The 22,364-nt window shown below is 33.6% G+C and overlaps 1 protein-coding gene across 2 annotated transcripts in view; it reads left to right on the top strand.

Annotated features, from left to right (window-relative positions):
- LOC149565822 (las1-like family protein) overlaps positions 1–22,364 on the top strand; it is an 86,619-nt gene that overhangs the window by 11,964 nt on the left and 52,291 nt on the right. For both annotated transcript variants that reach the window (XM_089819310.1, XM_089819309.1), the window contains exons 2-4: positions 7,935–8,095; positions 8,198–8,289; positions 9,222–9,293. Coding sequence is in view for 1 of the 2 variants with exons in the window: in XM_089819309.1 (XP_089675435.1) it covers positions 7,949–8,095; positions 8,198–8,289; positions 9,222–9,293 (311 nt within the window). In the remaining variant the exon portion in view is untranslated. The remainder of the gene's footprint in view (positions 1–7,934; positions 8,096–8,197; positions 8,290–9,221; positions 9,294–22,364) is intronic.

Raw genomic sequence — 22,364 nt, 5'->3', positions numbered from 1 at the left:
CGCACCAATTCAGCAACATATAGGCAGACCGACGCTTGAGGGATAAGTTTGCCACCCGAGTGGTTATTAAATGATAGCACGACAAGCTTGGATTCCTAGTTAGCAATCAATCTCTTGATTCGGATTTGAGAGCTCGAGAGATTATACTTGATGAAATCCAATTTCATACCTATCTCTAAAGATTGAGATGGAGGAAGTAAGATTTGCACAGGTTGGCATTTAGAGAGCGACATTGCCCACCACCTTCTTGAAGAATTGAGTGTCTTATCCCTCCTCCAGAAGGTTACAAGCTACCCATTTGATGGCAACAGCAGGATTGAGAAGGTTGGAGGAGAAAACTCAAAAGAAGATTTTGGAATCTTGCAGGAAGGTCTTCAGGTTTCCAAGATTTGGCTTTTAGGACAATTGGGTTTCTGTCATAACAGGTGCAGATGAGGAAATGTTTTCTTAGGTTGCTGCAAATTATACACTTGGTACTCTAGGAGGAAACCCACATAAGACAATTGGAGTAACTGAATTTAGTGGGGCATCATTTCAAGTTACAATTCTTCTAGAACGAACACCTGGCCCTGATATTTTGCATATTTTAATGTTGAGAGTGTTATTCTGCATGAAGAAAGGTTTCTCGTAAGCTCATTACCCTTATTCTCATCCACATTTGAAACAATTGAGTCGAGTTTAAAAGGATTTTAATGTGTCATATCTATAACCGACAACTCTCATCAAGGGCACATCAAATAATAAATCTGAAATATAAAAAAAATTCTGGGTTATAAGCATATCTCCCGTATGATCTTTCCATGAAAGAATATGAAAGATTATGTATTATACTATAACTTTAATGACATGTGTCATTACAAGTTGTTATCTAATATTCAATTGGGAGTTGAGCATTACAACTGTGGGAGATTGGAAATATTAAAAGGAAAAGGGGAAGATAAAAAGAAAGGGTTTTCTTTCAAAGAATCAGTTACTCAAATTGGATTGAGACCGACAAAAGAAGGATAATTATGCAACAACAAGTGAATTAAGGGGTTCCATCTTTTCTCTCCGAGACTGCAGACTGTGGACTACAGCAAAGGGAGAGGTTTTCAGAATTATCCCATTTTCTTGTGAAGGTTATAGGGAGTAGAGCGAGGGTTTTCTTTTCTCTTTTCTTAACTGTGTGTTAGAAAATAGGAGAGTTTTGATTTGTTTATGTAATATAGAGAAGGAGTTTCAGCTTTCTTTACTGGTGACTGTAATTGCAAATGTGTAATAAGGTCTTTGTATCTTTTATGCTTGGGGAAGGGAGACTTGGAAGTTGATTGTATATCAAAACCTAGAGTTTGAGCGATCCTCTTTCCACTAATCGTGATCTTTGTGTCACTTTAGTTTTCTCTAAGATACACTTTTACTGTCACTGTTTCATGTATACATTCTGATCGCAAGACATCTTCATAGCTTTATTTCTGCACTTTCTCAAGAAGATGGCAAACGTGTTTCTTGATTTCGTCCTTTGTAGCATGTCGGGGTGAATGGACTTTGTGTCATTTGCTGTTTATTTTCTTGTAGTTGTTTAGTTTTTCCGCATCTACTTTGTGTTTACAAGTAGATGTTTGAAATCCTTTTGTGCTTTCCAGTTAAAAGCATCCATAGTTAATTCATTGTATATCTTACATGGGGAGCTATACTCGATAAAATTCAGAGGAAGGTTATCAATCCAATGATAACTTGTCTAACTGTTGGTGCTGATTAGTCTTCTGACTTGGGCATTCAGGGTTATATTTGCACGTATTTTCTTAGAGGACTATCTGTTCACTAACTATAGATAGATGGATGGATGGATGGATGGATAACTGAAGGTCTCTTTAATTTCCCAAAATGTAATTATTCTTTATTTTCAAATACAACTCTTCGTATTTCCATGCCTCAATGCATGTCGAATGACACATGTCTTTATATGTAATATTACAATTTAATCATAATTGTCTCTTCAGCTGAAGGTGACCACAACAATAATAGGGTCCAGAGATAAAGATCTCTATCACAGCTACAATCTCCAACACCTTTAAATAATATACCATCCTAGATTATATCTAGTTCTGTCTATAGTAATAGGTTTTGTACAAGCTTTCCAAGATTCACCAACATTAGGATCCTTCAGATGCAAACTCTTGCAATAAATCCGGATGCTTGACAAGAATTTATATAAATATCTTGCAAGACAATTGATTTCTATTTATTTAGTAGATTATATAAAAAACCATATAATATCAGTCTGAAATATAGGTCTGAAATCGAATATGAATATTTCTTTTAGATTATGATCTTATTTACCAAACAGATATGAAATACCTCTTTTGCTGCAAGCATGTCCTTAGATGAAAGCTTCACAAATTTGCCTAGTTGTGAGCTCCATTGTGAATCCACTTCAAAAGATGAATCGGGCTTCCATCCAATAGACTGAGAAATCCGGTCCTGAGGTTTCCAAAACTAAAAGCCAAAGCTTCCTAGAATCTCCAAGAGAAAACAATAACCAAGCATAAACCGAGCATAATTAGAATGAGCCTTCCCTTATTTTGAAGCCCATTGAAGTAACTCTTTGTTTTCCCCAGAGTTCTGAGAATCGCCATGAAATCCCCTAAATTGCCGGTTTGGCAATTTGATTCAACCTAGGCGATTTTTCATGAGTCGTGAATCGGATCACCTGATTTTTCTCATGAATTGCCTGAATCATCGATTCATGGAAAAAATCGCCTAAATCGGCTCCATGAATCGACAAGGCAAGGCATACAATAATTAAAGAAACATACAAAGGATTAAAGAATCGTCATTCATGGTATGTTTGAGCAGACTTTTAGGAGACTCATCAAAACATAAATGGAACAAAAATAACATCCATGGCATTGTGTATATTACTATATAATAATATATACTTCACTTACCAGATCCAGAACAAGAACTTCATCGTTGGAGACTCATAACTAGTAAATGCAGTGCTGAAGGTATATGTATTGCATTCTTTTTGTAAGCATACGGGTGATGGAATATTGTCCAGTATTAAAGAAGCGTTGAAGGATATAATGTACACAATAAAAATATTGTAGCAAGACAAATATTCCAATCAGCATATCATGAAGTATTAGTGGAAAACCATAATACTAGATACACATCATGCCATGTACAACAACCAGTTTTGCACTATTAATATGGAATAAAATAAGAGGATGAAGTCAGTAAGATATTCAACGATTAGTATGAACAATTCAATATAGAAGTAGAGGCATACACATGGAACCTAATAAATCTAAGGGTGTGGCAATAAAAGTTAAGAAGTAATCAGCGAAAACAATAAATCTCCCAAGTTTGATCAACAACAATAAAAAGACTCGAGCTGTGGTGTGTATATGCCTATGCAGCGATAAAAGTCAAACTTGCTGCGTCAAAAAAGTAATAAGAATGTCGAGTAATTTATTGTGTATCTAATATTTCAAAAGTGCCATTTATGGAACCATTCAGAGCAAGGATTTTTGTGTGTTTCAACTTTGAATCATTATGATTATACAATTTCTATTTAGTTGAGCTATAGCCTACAATTTACATTTTACGTGTAACATAGTTATGTATGTGATGGATTTATCATTTATGTTCCATGTTTATGTATGTTAACTTCTATTTGATGATGTTATAGTGTGTTCAAGTTATATTCAATAAAGGGTGCATGAAATAAGTTTTAAATTGTTAAAATCTCTAAATTTAAAGAGCTTTTTGAAATTTGCCGATTCATGGGCAATTCATGGTTGATTCACGATTTGATTCAGCCCCCCCACCGTTTCCGATCCAATTCTGATTCTTGTTACTTTGGTTTTCTCTATGTTTGTCTCTCCATTTTCCTTCCTTTTTTTAATTTCTTCTTTTAATTTGATTTGAACTTTGGGAAATAATAACAAAATTCCTATTAATTTTCGAACTTCAAAGTCATTTTAATACTCTGTTAAAAGGAGGCTTACTCACCTCATTTGATCATCCACAATCTTTATATCACCCATGCAACTAGCAAATTCACTTTCAAGAAATCAAGCAAGTGCATTTAAGGAGTTTTCAAGCAAACAAGCAATCAAGATATCCATTTCCATCATTGAAGCATTCAGAATCTTCATCATTCATCATGCATTTCTTCTCCTAAATCTAGCTTCATCATTCATCATGCATTCCTTTTCTTCCAAATCTAGATAAGATAAAATCATTTATTAATGTTCAACAAGAGACCACAAAGAAGGGTCTAAGGGACTGCCAAAACACAACAAGAGAAGCCAGCCAACAACAGGAACATCAAATGGTGCCCGGGGAAAAGTAGAAACAACTACAAACAAGAACCAAGAACAAAGACTTGGGGCAGCTGTCAACCACAAGCTAGGTGTGCCCCGCTGTGGAGAAGAAATCCAGAATCGATGGATAAAGCTCAGGGTGAGAGGAAGCTCTGTGCCGGTTTTGAGAACTGTTAGAAGTGGAGAGCTGCTACTGCGAGTTACTATTACGAGGCCTCAGAAACCTGATGTGTTCAGGGGTAGGGAGACCGAGAGACTGCTTGGTATTAATTTAAAAGTAGTTCAACACCTTTTACAGCAACGTTCTTTGACATCAAGATAGCATCTTGTATTTGAACATACAACCATGTCACTTCACTTCTGATTGCTATCATCCTTCATCTGGTTGAACTATGTTGCTGACCCAAAATTAACAACTTCAATATCATTGAACAATCTTGACTATTGTAAGAAATATTCCTGCACCATCACTAGTTTGGGTAGAACAACTCATCACCCAAATGTTCTTGTAACAACACTTCACAACAATCATATGAGATTTGCTTTTCATACATTAGTAGAATCTTCACCGTCAATACACAGGTACATAATTGTTATAGGAAATGGGCACATATACATGCACACTTTCTATTGCAATGCACATCTTTGATTATTTGTTCATATCACATTGATTGCAGAAACACTTGTCACAGAAATTCCTTCTACAAGAAATTATATGATTGCTCTTCAATATGACAGGAGCAGATGCTCCACAACTGTAATGGCATTTAGTGTTTCCCAGAATTGCCGTGTTACATCTATGTGCTTTCCAAACCAAGACGCATATTGTGAAGCCTTTAAATATAGCTTGATACTTAATATATTTTGCTTTGATAGCAAAATCAACTAATTTTCTCCAAACAACAGTCAACATCAATGATGATATCAAAATATTTCCTAGGCTCTTAATAAAGACACCAATCTTTAGCTTTAGTAGTATTAATTTAGCGGTCATTTTAAATGGCAAATATTTCAATATGCAAATCCATTTCCTCCCCTATGCAACGTTTTTACCCACGGCCAATATACTTTCATCTATATATAACTACAGACAGATATTTTGTGGCTCCTTCAAATGTATTGATTTGAAATACAATAATGTTATAGCAAAAAGATATGAACTTATGATTTATCGACAATTGATCTGAGGAAATTTTAAAACTGATCAAATAGACTTTGACCAATAATACCAAAAAGCTTGATATACCCAAAAACATATATAATACTCAAAATACTTCTCTGTGACTTGTAAAACCTCATGACCTGGCAAAATGTGCTGCTCTTATACCACTGTAGTATCCTCCTAGGATATTTGCTCGAGATTTTTCAAATGTTCCATAAGAGTTTATATAAATATTTTACAAGAAAACTGATTTCTATTTACTCATCAGATTTTATTGAAAACTATATAATAATATCAGTCTGAAATTAATTATGAATATTGCCTTCAAATTACAATCTTATTTACCAAATAGATATGAAAAACGTCTTTTGCTGCAAGAATGTATTCAAATGAAATCTTCACAAATTTGCTCAGTGGTGAAATCCGTTGCGAAGCCACCTCGATAGATGAATTGGGTTTCCGTCCAATCCACCAAGAAACCCTATAGGTTTCCATTCTCAGATTTTCAAAACTGAAAGCCAAAGCTTCCCAGAGTTCTCCAAGAGAAAACAATAATCAAGCATAAACCAAGCAGAATTAGGATGAGCCTTCCCTTCCTTTAAAGCCCATTGCATTTTCCTCTGTTTGTCTCTTCATTTCCCTTTCATTTTATCTTTTCTATTTCCCCTTTCAATTTGATTTGAACTTTGGGAAATAATAATAAAACAACTTTATTTATTTAAATTTTTCTAAATTCACCATTGAATTTGTATTAATACTCTGTTAAATAATCAAATTAAGTCATTAATTTTTGTATATTTTGACAAGTTAGATTTAATTATTTAATTAATTTCTGATATCCGAATAAAGGTGACATTACACAAATACGGGTTTCTTGGAATGGTAAGTGAGCAATTGGATCATATTTGTGTGCTATACTTGTAAATAATTTTTATGGTACTACGGAATCTGGATTGCTTACCAAGTTTTAATCTGTTCGTTCGGCACGCTTCTCTGCTTCCATTGAATTTTTTATCAGCTATAAAGGAATTTTCATCAATCATAACTGCAGTACTGTTAAAAAAGCTTCCCATGGTTGACACTTGACTAGACCAAGGGTCATAGTCTAGAGATATTGAGGAGTTTATTACAATTGTCTTGCATCATTGACTGTATTACTCTTGGATAAATTGGTCTATTTTGTGGCTAACCCTGAAACAAACTAGTTATTTACTGCAATTCTTTCCAAGTCATGGATCAGTTTCAACTGCACAAGTGATTTCTCAGTGTTAGCAGGTCCTCTTTATGAAAACTTCATCAGTTGACCAGGGGTAAATAAATGATTTGAATATCTGGGTCTTACCTCTGACGTACATTATGAATGAATATATAAATTTCAAGCTACATTATCAAACTGGGTAGACAATAGAAAGGAACAAGGTTGATTGTAAACTCTGAATAAAAATTAACAAATGGAAAATTTTACGTGTCAATTTTTGTTCTGCATGCTTCTCTGCTTCCATTGAATTTTTTATCAGCTATAAAGGAATTTTCATCAATCATAACTGCGGTACTGTTAAAAAAGCTTCCCATGGTTGACACTTGACTAGACCAAGGGTCACAGTCTAGAGATATTGAGGAGTTTATTACAATTGTCTTGCATCATTGACCGTATTACTCTTGGATAAATTGGTCTATGTTGTGGCTAACCCTGAAACAAACTAGTTATTTACTGCAATTCTTTCCAACTCGTGGATCAGTTTCAATTGCACAATTCATTTCTCAGTGTTAGCAGGTCCTCTTTATGAAAACTTCATCAGTTGACCAGGGGTAAATAAATGATTTGAATATCTGGGTTTTACCTCTGACGTACATTATGAATGAATATATAAATTTCAAGCTACATTATCAAACTGGGTAGACAATAGAAAGGAACAAGGTTGATTGTAAACTCTGAATAGAAATTAACAAATGGAAAATTTTACGTGTCAATTTAGAAAGTCTAAAGTATTTGCAATTTGATTGTTGACACTTTAAGAGTTCAGTGCCTTGGGATCCCACCATTTCAAATCAGATCAACATTAATTGTTGTATTGTATAATGGGCAATACATGCTTCTTGCCAATCTCTTTGCCAGTGGTGATTATATATTGCTTTTATGACTCATATGTTTAGCTATTCACTATAATAAATACTAAGCTTTTCATTGTAAGCATTAAAATATATAATAATTTAATTTTTTTTCTGGAATTGGTGATATTTTGGATGTCCAAGCATTCATCAATAAATATGATTTTACCAGAAATCATTTCATATCAACTGTTAATGCTTTGTTTAGATTTCAATTTCACTTGATGTTGCATGTGAGGTGAACCTACCATATCACGTACCCTGTTATACGAATTCTATTGTTTTTTTGTGTAGGTCCAAGGACTATATTAGTAGAATGATAAAATAACCTGTGGTTCTTCACTCTTATCTAGTGCATGTATTAAAGATGGAAATGGAGCTTGATGATTGCAAAGACCATTTTAGCTTATTGGGTTACCGACTAGTGCCTTGGTTGAGCTGGGAGGAATGGAATTTTGTGCGTGAAGCTATATTCTCTTCTTCCACAGAATCGATTATTTTGGGATTAGACAGGGTAAGAACTACTTGCTTTTTACACATGGCTTTCATATAGGAACTTGTGCATAGCTTGATCATGTAGTTAGCAACTTACAACTAATATTTTATTGATGTTTAGATAATAGCATGGCAAAGCAGAGGTTGCCTCCCCGTGTCTGTGGAAATCACAGCAGCAATCAAGGATATTCAACAAAGAGATACTTATTTTAGGTATATTCCTTTTCTTTATGTTGAACATTTGTACAATATTATCTAATAATGCCAATGCATCTTAATACTGCAATCGTTTTTGTAGTAAACAATATTTTAGATTGAGGAAAAAACTAAGCTGCCATTTTCACATTGATTCTTTGGGTTTTCCTCAAAAGAAAAGGATGAATTTGGAAGAAATTTTTTAACGCTTACTCTATGAACTTTTCATGACTTTGACCTAGCACTTATCTTCATCAAACCCATAGCTCTTTTGATATTTTTTCGTTTTCACATCTTCTCACTATAGATACTCATCTAGGAATTTCAGTGACCAAACTGGTATCTACAAGTGGATGCAACATTTCTCATAAATGATATTCATGCCTTCTGAAATGTTTGTTCTTTTTGGGAAGTATAGAACTATATGATCTTACCGCAGGTTGTGGAGGTAAAGCTTTCTGATATATAAGATTCTAAAGACAAGCAAAATCAGTCTCCCAGACCAAAGCAAGATTGCACATATTGCCTTTGCAATGGAAAGAACTTCATTAATCTTAGTTGTCTTTGGGCAGCGAGCATGTTGAAAGTTGGGAAAAAAACAATGGATTTATTTTAGAGAAGCTTTCCTACTGTATTTTTTCCCAGTTTCATATAATTTGCAATAACCTATGTTAATTTTGGCAATCAAGCTTTGAGAAATAAAATGCCGCAGTGCTATCTTCTTTTTTTGGATCATGTCCTTTTTAAATTACAATTTTATCATATAAAAGAAAAAATGGGTTTGTGAGATTGATTGCTATTCATCAATCATCTTATGTTCATAAGAAAGTCTGTCAAAATTATTTAATTAAAAGATTTATGTTCTTTTTCATCATGATACTTAATACCTTTATTCTAGATTGATTCATTATTGGAGGGAAGTTATCTTTTGGTTATTTGTGATACTTTAGGAATGACCTTCCAGCGGAGTGTGCCCTGTCTGAGGAGGTTCTTCGCATGGCTTACTCTATGGCAATTACAAGGTGAGATATACTACTTTAAGCTTTGAGTTTGTTGTTTCAGCAGGACTCTGAAGGGGATATAAGTTTTTTGTCATTATTTTGTTTCTTTTTTTAAAATTTCAGAGTTTACTTATGTTACATTATTTTGATCCAATGCTTGCCATCATATCAACTATGACAATTAAGTATGTTTTATAAAGATTGCATATGCTGAGATTCCTCCCCCTTTCTGTAGATGTCCCCAAACAATTTAATTTTAATTTTCTGCAAGTTGTATATGGAATTCCAATTGCTCCATAGTATTTCCTAGTATATGTAAATTGTCTTTTGTTTCTTATATCGTCTTTATGATCTCTCTAGAAGATATCTTCTTTAAAAGCTAAATGCCCATTCTTTTTCTTGGCAAAACCATTCTTAAGCAAACTGGATGACTTATCAATATTCTGTTGGAAATTTGCTTGAACATACAATATTTTAAAAAGATAACAGCAAACTTTATGACTTGCAATGTTATGTAAGAACTCAGATGGTAGGAAAGGTGTTATGGTTGAAAAAGTTTCCAAATCCCAGCCTTTATATAGGAATGAGACTCTAGTAAGGGTTTAAGCATAGAATATTGTGTTTTCGTTGTATTACTTTCAAAACCAAATGATCAAGCACATGAAATATCTGTAATTTTTTCTTTTCTTTTGATGGCAAATAAGCTGATCTCTAGTTTTATGGCCCTGGGTTTTCAGATTGACATACATGTTATATAATGTGAGGAAGGATTGGTATAGAAGCTAAGTAGTGTGGAGTTCATAAAAAGTCACAACAAGACTAAGATATACAGATGTAAGAAAAAGTATTCTGGATCCATTGAGGGTCTGGATATTTCACAAGGACAAAGGGCCACAATTTGTTGGGGTTATCTTCTAAAGGTTTTGAATTTACTACTTATGTTGCCAAGGGTGGTATGTAATTATAGTAGAAGCATCCTAGAGATAGTTCCTAACAAAATAGTAATCTTTAAAGCTCAGAAGGGTGTTAAGTTTCTGAATGAAAGAACTTACAGAAAATCATTTTGGTTGTTGTCGCAAGTCGTGGCATCCTGAATATATATTCTCCAAGATGTATGATGAATTTGTCAAGAAAAATGAATAGAAGATTCACAACATCAACATAAGCAACAGTACCAATTTTAATTTGTGAATAATTATAAGGTGAGATATACTACTTTAAGCTTTGAGTTTGTTGTTTCAGCAGGACTCTGAAGGGGATATAAGTTTTTTGTCATTATTTTGTTTTTTTGTCATTAAGGTGAATAATTACAAGGTGAGATATGCTACTTTAAGCTTTGAGTTTGTTGTTTCAGCAGGACTCTGAAGGGGATATAAGTTTTTTGTCATTATTTTGTTTCTTTTTTAAAATTTCAGAGTTTACTTATGTTACATTATTTTGATCCAATGCTTGCCATCATATCAACTATGACAATTAAGTATGTTTTATAAAGATTGCATATGCTGAGATTCCTCCCCCTTTCTGTAGATGTCCCCAAACAATTTAATTTTAATTTTCTGCAAGTTGTATATGGAATTCCAATTGCTCCATAGTATTTCCTAGTATATGTAAATTGTCTTTTGTTTCTTATATCGTCTTTATGATCTCTCTAGAAGATATCTTCTTTAAAAGCTAAATGCCCATTCTTTTTCTTGGCAAAACCATTCTTAAGCAAACTGGATGACTTATAAATATTCTGTTGGAAATTTGCTTGAACATCCAATATTTTAAAAAGATAACAGCAAACTTTATGACTTGCAATGTTATGTAAGAACTCAGATGGTAGGAAAGGTGTTATGGTTGAAAAAGTTTCCAAATCCCAGCCTTTATATAGGAATGAGACTCTAGTAAGGGTTTAAGCATAGAATATTGTGTTTTCGTTGTATTACTTTCAAAACCAAATGATCAAGCACATGAAATATCTGTAATTTTTTCTTTTCTTTTGATAGCAAATAAGCTGATCTCTAGTTTTATGGCCCTGGGTTTTCAGATTGACATACATGTTATATAATGTGAGGAAGGATTGGTATAGAAGCTAAGTAGTGTGGAGTTCATAAAAAGTCACAACAAGACTAAGATATACAGATGTAAGAAAAAGTATTCTGGATCCATTGAGGTTCTGGATATTTCACAAGGACAAAGGGCCACAATTTGTTGGGGTTATCTTCTAAAGGTTTTGATTTACTACTTATGTTGCCAAGGGTGGTATGTAATTATAGTAGAAGCATCCTAGAGATAGTTCCTAACAAAATAGTAATCTTTAAAGCTCAGAAGGGTGTTAAGTTTCTGAATGAAAGAACTTACAGAAAATCATTTTGGTTGTTGTTGCAAGTCGTGGCATCCTGAATATATATTCTCCAAGATGTATGATGAATTTGTCAAGAAAAATGAATAGAAGATTCACAACATCAACATAAGCAACAGTACCAATTTTAATTTGTGAATAATTATAAGGTGAGATATACTACTTTAAGCTTTGAGTTTGTTGTTTCAGCAGGACTCTGAAGGGGATATAAGTTTTTTGTCATTATTTTTTTTTTTGTCATTAAGGTGAATAATTACAAGGTGAGATATACTACTTTAAGCTTTGAGTTTGTTGTTTCAGCAGGACTCTGAAGGGGATATTTTGTCATTATTTTGTTTCTTTTTTAAAATTTCAGAGTTTACTTATGTTACATTATTTTGATCCAATGCTTGCCATCATATCAACTATGACAATTAAGTATGTTTTATAAAGATCGCATATGCTGAGATTCCTCCCCCTTTCTGTAGATGTCCCCAAACAATTTAATTTTAATTTTCTGCAAGTTGTATATGGAATTCCAATTGCTCCATAGTATTTCCTAGTATATGTAAATTGTCTTTTGTTTCTTATATCGTCTTTATGATCTCTCTAGAAGATATCTTCTTTAAAAGCTAAATGCCCATTCTTTTTCTTGGCAAAACCATTCTTAAGCAAACTGGATGACTTATCAATATTCTGTTGGAAATTTGCTTGAACATCCAATATTTTAAAAAGATAACAGCAAACTTTATGACTTGCAATGTTATGTAAGAACTCAGATGATAGGAAAGGTGTTATGGTTGAAAAAGTTTCCAAATCCCAGCCTTTATATAGGAATGAGACTCTAGTAAGGGTTTAAGCATAGAATATTGTGTTTTCGTTGTATTACTTTCAAAACCAAATGATCAAGCACATGAAATATCTGTAATTTTTTCTTTTCTTTTGATAGCAAATAAGCTGATCTCTAGTTTTATGGCCCTGGGTTTTCAGATTGACATACATGTTATATAATGTGAGGAAGGATTGGTATAGAAGCTAAGTAGTGTGGAGTTCATAATAAGTCACAACAAGACTAAGATATACAGATGTAAGAAAAATTATTCTGGATCCATTGAGGTTCTGGATATTTCACAAGGACAAAGGGCCACAATTTGTTGGGGTTATCTTCTAAAGGTTTTGAATTTACTACTTATGTTGCCAAGGGTGGTATGTAATTATAGTAGAAGCATCCTAGAGATAGTTCCTAACAAAATAGTAATCTTTAAAGCTCAGAAGGGTGTTAAGTTTCTGAATGAAAGAACTTACAGAAAATCATTTTGGTTGTTGTTGCAAGTTGTGGCATCCTGAATATATATTCTCCAAGATGTATGATGAATTTGTCAAGAAAAATGAATAGAAGATTCACAACATCAACATAAGCAACAGTACCAATTTTAATTTGTGAATAATTATAAGGGTAATGCATTTAACACGATATCTATTGATTTGCACACTCGAACTCAAAAATGAATTGGTTATGGATTTCAGTTCGTCCTCACTGTGACTAGAGATTTATCATTACTTTTCACTCAAGGTCACTACAAAAGCTGTGATGAGAAGATTTATGCTGTGGATGGTTATTTTGTTAGTTTCTGGTACCTGAAACATTATCAACAAGAACAGTGAATTGTATGTTGTTCATCATGTGCCAAGTCCTAGTGCATTTTTTTATCTGTATGCGAAATGATAATGGTTCACTCAAATGATTGAGGACATAATAATATCCCATGGAGCAATTTTTGTCTTGATAAATGTTCATTATGATGACCTACTCAATTGGCTGTGGGTATCTTTCAATCACTTTTAAATCTAACCCTCATGTTACTGAGGGCAGTAATAGCTGTAGTAGTGATCTCATCACAGTTCCGAAAAATGTGATAAGCCTCAAAGCCCATCAAGCAAGAAGGAAAGAAGCATTCTTGTAAACACGGATTGACTGGGCATTTGGTGTTACTCATATTGGGAGAGTAAGACATGCATCATCAATTTTTTCTAGATCATGATAAAATTATGGTTAGAAAATCTATAATGGGGATAATTTTGTATTACTTATTTTTGGTGCCAATAGCATTGTTGAGAGTGGGAAGATTAATGTTTTAGAGCATGTGCCAATACTTAATGTAAATTCATTCTTTGTATATGAGATAATAACAGGTCAAAGAAAGTATAAAGTCAGCTAACAAGCTGTAGGTAAAGATATTAATGTCAATCTAGCATTAGTGAAGCTTAATAGTTTTGCTTGAAGCCCATGGGGGATCGAGTCTAGTTGAGTGCACAGCTCCAACACCATTAGGTATGAAGCTGAGATTGTGTCCAAAACAAATTTGCCAAAATGGATACCTCTCTATCCTTGGCTCTGAAAAGTTTTTTGCCTAAAGCTTGGGCTTTTGTATTGAGTAGCTAAGATGATCTTGTAGATTATATAAAATCTGCCTTCAAAAAATAAAAATCATGCATTTGAGGAATTTTGCATTACTTGGTAATATATTGCAGCTTATATCCTACAACGTATGGTGTTGTCGTAATTGTAAACACCATTGTTGAAGTGGCTAGGTGTATGTTGATTGTTAGAGATACATAGCACAAATTATGGTAAAGATCAATGATGTGCATTTTTTATAGAGTTGGATGGCAATGGGAGTTGTCAGAGATGGTATTTTGTATCTCACGTTGGGTTGTTTAGAGGTGATGTTGGAACTCACATTTTAGATGAGGAATAAGTTGGAGTTAAAGAGCCACAAATTTGGCTTTGTTGGTTTCAAAAAGGAGTCTTTGTATATCTGGTTGTCATATATTAGCTTCTAGAAAGGCCATGATTTCAAGGGACATTGCTTTTGAAGAGGAGTCTTCTTACATAGGTTAACCTTCTCTTACGTGGCTTGTGTCAATTGATAATTTTCTCATTAAGGTTCTTACTTTATCTTTTTGTTGTTTACATGGCTTTTCTAGGGTGAGATAAATGGTTGTTTTTTCTATTGAATATCATTTACAAATTTTGTGTTCATTCATACAATAACATGAGATTCTAGCTCTTTACGAGCAACAACATCTGGGAGACTCTGAGAGTGACAACTTAGAAAGCAACAAAGATGCCCCTCTTGGGATTTGAACCAAGGTCTCCACAAAGAGAATACATTACTTCAACCAACTATGCTGGCAGCTAAACCCTTTGGACAAAGATAAATGTTGTTGGACCCCTATAGTTGCTTCTTACTTGTTGGAAGATGAATTTGTAAAGAAAGATACTCTTAAAATACTCTATGAGGGAATCATTAAATTATGCACTCTTATTTAGGAAGTTTCAGTAGTTGTAGCTTACATTGTATAAGTTGCTATTTTAGATATTATATACAGTTTCAAACACGCGAGGCCTCTTTATTTCATGATTTTTGTTGGTGTGAATAGGGTTTGATTGATTCTCCATTCAAGATCAATGCACTTTAGTTAGTTAAGCTACTTAAGGCATTTACTTATTGTGTCTAAAGTCATATATTATGATAAGTTCTCTTTTTCCCTATCACCCTTGTCACCCTTACCTATAGTACAAGGGTCCTCTATGTACCACAAAATATATCATGCTTTTATAGATTGTTGTTATTCTATCATGTTGATCTTCTACGAGTCTGCTGATTAGCTCCAAGACATCTTGTTCTTGTGATAACAACTCCATACTTAATCCTATTAATGTATTAGTGTAAGGGATCACCTAGAGTTTGTTCATTTTTAGAAAATGTAGGATTGTAATTTTTTGGTTCTCTTGAAATTGTAATCACTATTCTCTTGATTTGGAGTCTGAAAGGTTTAGAGAGATAGTAGGAGTTGGAGTATTATTGTTTGGGGATTCTTTTTTTTAGGTTGTTTTTTGGTGATTTGTGAAGCGGATTGGAGCTCACCATACATTTGGAGCATTCAATAAGGTTAGATTTTCCTTTTGTTTCAACCAAGTCAAACATAAAATATTAGATTGACAAGGTTAGAAGGAAAGATTTTTATATTGCATATTTGTATATCATCTATCATATAGAATACTTTCAAGAACCTTCAAATTGACATAAAATTTGTAGATCTTAAAGCAGTTTAAAAAAAAAAAAATATATTTATCCTTGACCAATCCTTATTGCAGAGAGTATTCTTTGTGTAGTGGCATGTTTTGTGGAATCTTTGTAAGTGTCAACGAATTGTACTATCTACATAGGCAAATATTTTACAAGTGTTAGTGAAGGTATATAAGGAATTTGTTTGCAATTTCTAAGATTTCCTTTGTGTTTTATTGGTTAGTATATTTTTGGTACACAACAAAATAATGTAGGGGGGTAATGACAGGTTTGTAGACTAGCCAACTTTGCTTGCTCCTACTCCCATGTAGATCTTGCTAGCTACTTGTTAATGGGTGTTTTGTGACACTAGCCAATCACAAAGTAAAATACCAAGTATTCTATCCTCTCTAGAACAAGGAAATCTCAAATCTGGATATAAACAGTGAAATGATTTGATTTTTTCTGGTAATCATGAGGGGACTTAAATTTTCCCCAGACCTAATCAACTATTTTCCTTTAAAGCAGCTAAAACTTGAATAAAAGACAAAAAGGATAAGGGTTTAGATAAATTGAATCCACATCTAAGGACAATGATAACAATAGATGATATTTGGATAAACAAATTTCTTATGGCACTAATTTCTACCTAACTAGAGATATCTCACAATGCAATAGAAAGTGTAATCGTCTAAGGAAGTGAAAGGTTTTCATATTGCAAATAATCCATCCAAATACCCAATACTGGCCCAAATGAATATTCACAATCAAATTATAACCAAAATGAGGTTCAGAATAACCATACACAACAATTCGCAATCAACAAACTACACTTGGTATGAACCAAGGAATTCATCACATACCTCCGCATTTCTCCATTAAAATCAATAAACTTAAATTCAGAAACAAGAACCATGCAAAATGTTGAAGCAACACACAAAGGTCCACCACATTTCATTGAAAATTGTATATTAATTTCAATAGTCTTATTAACAATTTATGATCTCCTACTGCTACTTCTAACGAGCAGACCCTTTACAAATGAGGTGTCAAGCCTTTTATAGACCTCCCAATTACAAATGAAGGGCCCACATTTATTCTGAATCAAGATGATCCAATTAAACCCTAATTGGGGTACTTACAATTGCAACCTATATACATTTAATGTCATCCAATGAGAACATTACAAGCCTTTGAATACATATCCTTTCAAGGATGAATCAATGATAAAATTGATTGAAACATTGAATTCAGTGCATTCCAAATATCTTGTTGTTGATGAATCAAGTTCAATGTACTCTTAACCTATATACATTTAATATCATCCAGTGAGAACATTACTAGCCTTTGAATACATATGCTTTCAAGGATGAATCAGTGAGAAAATTGACTGAAACATTTAATTCAGTGCGTTCCAAATATCTTCTTGTTGATGAATCAAGTTCAATGTACTCAACATATTGATTTGGAATTTCTCAGTTGGTTGAATTTGTGACCCAAATTACAGTGTGCATAACCAACAATGAGCCTCTTGTAAAAATCACCTTAACTGGTGTAGAAGTGGTTCGTGTTTCTGTTTATATGTTTACTGAAAGAGAAGAAAATTTATAATTTGTTCAGGAATGACTGATTCACCCCCCTCTCAGTTATTCCGTCTGTTCTACAATTGGTGGTTGTTGAGGCAGTGCCTTGGTAGAAAGATGAGAAATGGCCTCCTGTTGGAAGGTTGGAGGAGTTGAGTTACTTTAAAAGAAGACTTTTTTTTTGCTGTCTTATAATTGTTAATAAGGTGTCAAGTTTGTGGTTTTGATTGATGAACATATGAAATAGGCTGGAGCTTGAGGTAACAAGGGCTGCCATTTGGTAGTGATAGGCTTCAACCCATCCTTTCCACCACCTAGTGTTGTGAGGCTTGGTATAGGGTATGGGGTTCATCATTGCCACCACCTAGTGTTGGTAAAGGGTACGGGGTACCTCCTCCAACTATTGAATATGGTGGCTAAGTGCATTGTGAAGCCTTGTAAAGCAATGCCTATTTCTAGTTTTTTAAATTTAAATTACTTATTTATTTGAACTTATTGAAAAATATAAAACTTGATGTATAGTGTATGCCTTCATAGGCAATTGTATTGCTTTAGGCTGCATGCCTGGGACCAATTTGTTTTTGTCTTTTAGTCAATTATCTAGATCTGGATGATTTGATAGTCCTTCCCAGAGTTTTGATTCCTTCGAGAGACAATAGCACATTCAGATTTGTGCCAAAGTGCTCCAAAGATTGTTGAAAGTATCACCAAAAATTGTAAGCAATCAAAAATTGAAAAAATGGACCTTTGGGTGGTCAATTTGAACAAAATGAATGACAACTTTTAGTGTTGCAGCAAGCTTTGAATGCAATCATTAGCTCTAATTTGACCCAAGATCCAATAAACCAGAGTTTTCAATTCAATGCCCCTAATTGAAACTCTTAATCTTTAGTGGGCACAAACAAGCTCCAAGCCATGCAGTGGCTTTAATATCATATTAGATTTGATGAAAATGCAAACACTAGAACCAAGATGAGCCAAGTTAAACTAGCTATAAGCATATAGACAGTAGATTGCAGAATGGAAATTGAACAATTATTCAAATACAAAGAAGGCAGAAAATATGTTTGTACTGTCCCCTGTTGGGACTTTACTTAAATATTTCTCTATTAAGCTATTAGCAGACTTATTTAATATATTCTCCATATTCCCAATTTCTGAATGATGATCTCTCAAAGTTATTTATTCTATATATATACTCTTCATTTTAAGAGTCATGTCTTTTCATAAATAAATACTATATTATATTAATAATTTAAATATATCAATTATATTAATTATATATATTATATTACGAACATAATATTAATTATATTAATAATAATATAAATTATATTTCTTACTAATATATTATTATTAATAGTAATTATATTGCATAATATATTTATGGTTGCATAATATATTTACTCTATATATAAATAATAATATTTAATTCTCATAATTACTATGTATTATGCTATATGAATATAACAAATTTAACATTATTAACATTTATTATTATTTTATTTATTTATTATTTAACTATATGAATTTATTTTGACACGGATATCAGAGTCCTCCCCTCTTAGAGTTTGCTTGTCCTCGAGCAAAAATGACTTTTTTTAGAATCATCATGCACAACATATATTGGATGCAAGAACATTCTAGTATGCATCATAATGCATGAAAACACAAGCATACACAAAGTAGACATATGAATGCATGAAAACACAAAGCAGACACATGAATGCATGAAAACTCGAAGCAGACACGATGTAGACACATGATACATGCATTCTTGATTAATGCCTTATAGCTCACAAGAGCTAAGAAGATGATTTACAAAATTTACTTCTTAGATAGAATCCTGCAACCACAAGTGATCATTAGTACACGTGTATATATAAGTTAAAAGAAAATGTGAGTCGTGATAAATTATCCAAACCAATGCATACTAATTCCAAGAGTGGAATGCTGCCTTGTTTTGCTCTTATTATCATTCTTAGTCGGAGAAAACTTAGGATGTAAACAGATTGCAAGCACCAAACTCAACGGTCTTCCTCGAGGTTTTTGTGGATACAAGCCCTTAATCCCATCTTGGAGTAATCTCAAGGCAACTTGATCCCATCTTGGTTAATCCTTAAGGCATCTTACAAGGACGTTGATCCTTACCCATCTCAGAATAACCGATTGGTTGGATTAAGAAATTTGATCTATTTCAATTGCACTACTGAATTAGAAGAGTGTTGGAACATAGAAGATTGTTTGAATCCAACATTAACAACCTTCCTCAAGGTTTCTATGGATCCAAGCCCACGATCCCAGCTTGGAATGGCCTCAAGGCAACTTGATCCCATCTTGATCAAACCTCAAGGCAACTATAGGGATGCTGATCCTACCTATCTCGGAATGACTTATTATTTGGATTAAACAAGCCTTTTCTCTATGATACAGGAGCATCGAGCTTGGATTTTGTGGACCCTATGTTTCGTGTGGTTAGGGTTATGTTCAAAGCATATTGGTAGACCTTGTCCTACGTGTGGATAATGATTGGAGTGATCATATTGGAGTTAGAGCTCTTTTGATGGCTGCTGGTAACGTGTTCCTTATTTCCTGGGCAAACATTGGAGATTGTTTCTGCGAGCTTCAATCCGTCGGAGTTGGCTTGTGTGATCTTAGATGTGGATCATTGGATGTTGTGTGGGCCTATGGCTGAGGCTGCTTATTGTTATTTTACCTTATGAATTAGTTATGCATTGTAACCTTGGGGCTTGTCCTAAGTGTTATTTAATCTGCCAGAGTGACTTGTGGCTTGAGTGTTTATTTAATGTAAGTGTTTATTTAATTTAACTTGCTACACCGACCTCTGGCTTGGTTTGGTATAAGTCGAGGGTTTGTGATGTTTAGAGTCAAAGAATGAGGGGGATGAGTCTGTGGAGCATGGAGTAGCTAGGAGCATCTTGAGGGATGATAGCTAGGAGGTGGATCTTCACATGTGAGGGTTGAGTTGTATTCTTGTTTGTAATGGGTGTAACCCAGAAGGCCTTACAGCTGAGCATGATGGAAGTAAAATTTATGATTCTATTATGAGAATGAGTTGCAATTGATCTAGATCTCTGCGTTACTGTTTTATTTCCGCTTTGTGGTTATTTGTTGGGGACTAGGCGATTTCCTTTGGAGGTACACCTGCCTTGCACTGCGTCATGATACCTTGTTCTTCTAATTCAGTGTTCTAATGATTATGATATTATATACTAATTTAATATCAGGAGGTGTGGGATACATACCTCAATATTTCCAAGATAGATCAATGATTTAGAGCCATTTACCATGTTTCTCTGTGCATTGACGTTTGTCTGGTTTTACCCGACGAAAATAGTATTAGTATAAATAATTTCTGAAACTTGCCGATGATCACTTACAGAGTAGATTCTTTCTGAAATCTGCAGATTAGTCTAGGTATTTTTCATTACTTTACGTTTCTTGTTTTCTTTTCGTTCCATGTTACTAATCCTTTGGTTATAATAGATGCTGGAAGCTCTGTATTGTCGGCCAGTTACTGGCTGTTTAAGCCGTTCGCAATAATTTATTTACAAGTTATTGGTAGCCAACACACTATAACAAAATCTTATTCACCTTTCTTCACCGTTTAATGTGGCTTAGAACATATAATGACCAATATTGCAACTGAAGCTAAGTTGTATGCCTCTGATAATTCAAAACTGATTACTGTACTTTTTCTTTTGTAGTAATTGTTTTCATGTCTGAATGCTACTCTATCATCCATTTTGAGCTTCCATTTATAAGTATATGTCTATCCCTCACACCCTCTTCACAGTGCACATTAAACTTGGCTGCTACCATATTCAAAATATGAGCATACCTCAATTATCGGGGGACTGCAGGAACTCGTCTTCCTAGCAATTTACCCTTTAAACTGTGGAATATGAAGAGACTCAAACAGACAAAAAAACAGCTGCTGTTGTTTCTGATAAATGTATTTCCAAGATGAACAGAAGCGTACACACCCTTGTTTGGAAAGATTCTTCACATTGGCCCGTAATGTTCTTAGATGCACCCTACCGTCAGTATTCGCAAAAATATAAATAAGTCTATCTTTTTTATAGTCGTCCCTTTAATGACCTTTGGTTCCAAACTATTTCTTTGTTTTTGATTTTTTGTTCGACAATAACCCAGTAACCAAATACACGGATTTAGCATACTCGGAAATTATCAGGTGCAACACATTAGGGAAGTTGCCTCATTATAGCTGTTTTATTTATCCGACGACAGAGAAAATGTTCACAAGATGCTATTCTTTCTCCTGAAATAAAATATCTCTGCACATGGTATCAAGCCATGCCCGCTACTCCATCCAGTGAGAGCCAGATGTTTATTCTGCCAACATACGTTCTGCCATAATAACCAGACCAAAATTTTATTTTTTTATTTTTCACTATTGTCTTCTGATGTGCTCCATCAATCTATTTTTAAATATTGAAGCCTTCAATGAATTGTTAAATATTTTGCTCTGTTTCTTCAAAACTCACGACAAATTACTTTCCTTTCACAACAACATAATATTTCCTTCTCTATCAGATCATGTGAATCAACAACACGATAACTGAAATTTTAAATCCTCATCAAATATATTTAGGGGCTTCAATATTAAACTCCTGGCTACAGGATGGGCCAATATAAAAGCTTCTGTCCCAAAATTAATGTTTATGTGATATGGTTTGGTAATGATAATTTATTTGGCAATACTTCTGAAACAAGTAGTGATGTAGACCCACCAAATTATGCAGAATAAATTATTTATATACATCGACAACAATATTAGTAATTACTGTCTTCAAACTATTACATCTGGTTGCCAATATTAGTACTTCTTTACCTGTTAAGTTTCAGACTTCATCTGTGAAAGGAGGAAACTCAATTCTTTATATTCATATGACAATATATATATATATATATATATATATATATATATATATATATATATATATATCCTTATATATATACCCTTTATGATATGAATTTAAATGTTTATGTATTAGAATGTTGACAGAAATCTGTATGAAGCCGGACTTCTTTCTATATATGCTAATAAACCCGATGGGATGAAGAAGAT

Source organism: Cupressus sempervirens, chromosome 3 (genome assembly GCF_028749045.1).
Source record: "Cupressus sempervirens isolate cs-2001-9-10 chromosome 3, ASM2874904v1, whole genome shotgun sequence".
Lineage (NCBI taxonomy): Eukaryota > Viridiplantae > Streptophyta > Pinopsida > Cupressales > Cupressaceae > Cupressus > Cupressus sempervirens.
This window is presented reverse-complemented; position numbering and strand designations above follow the sequence as displayed.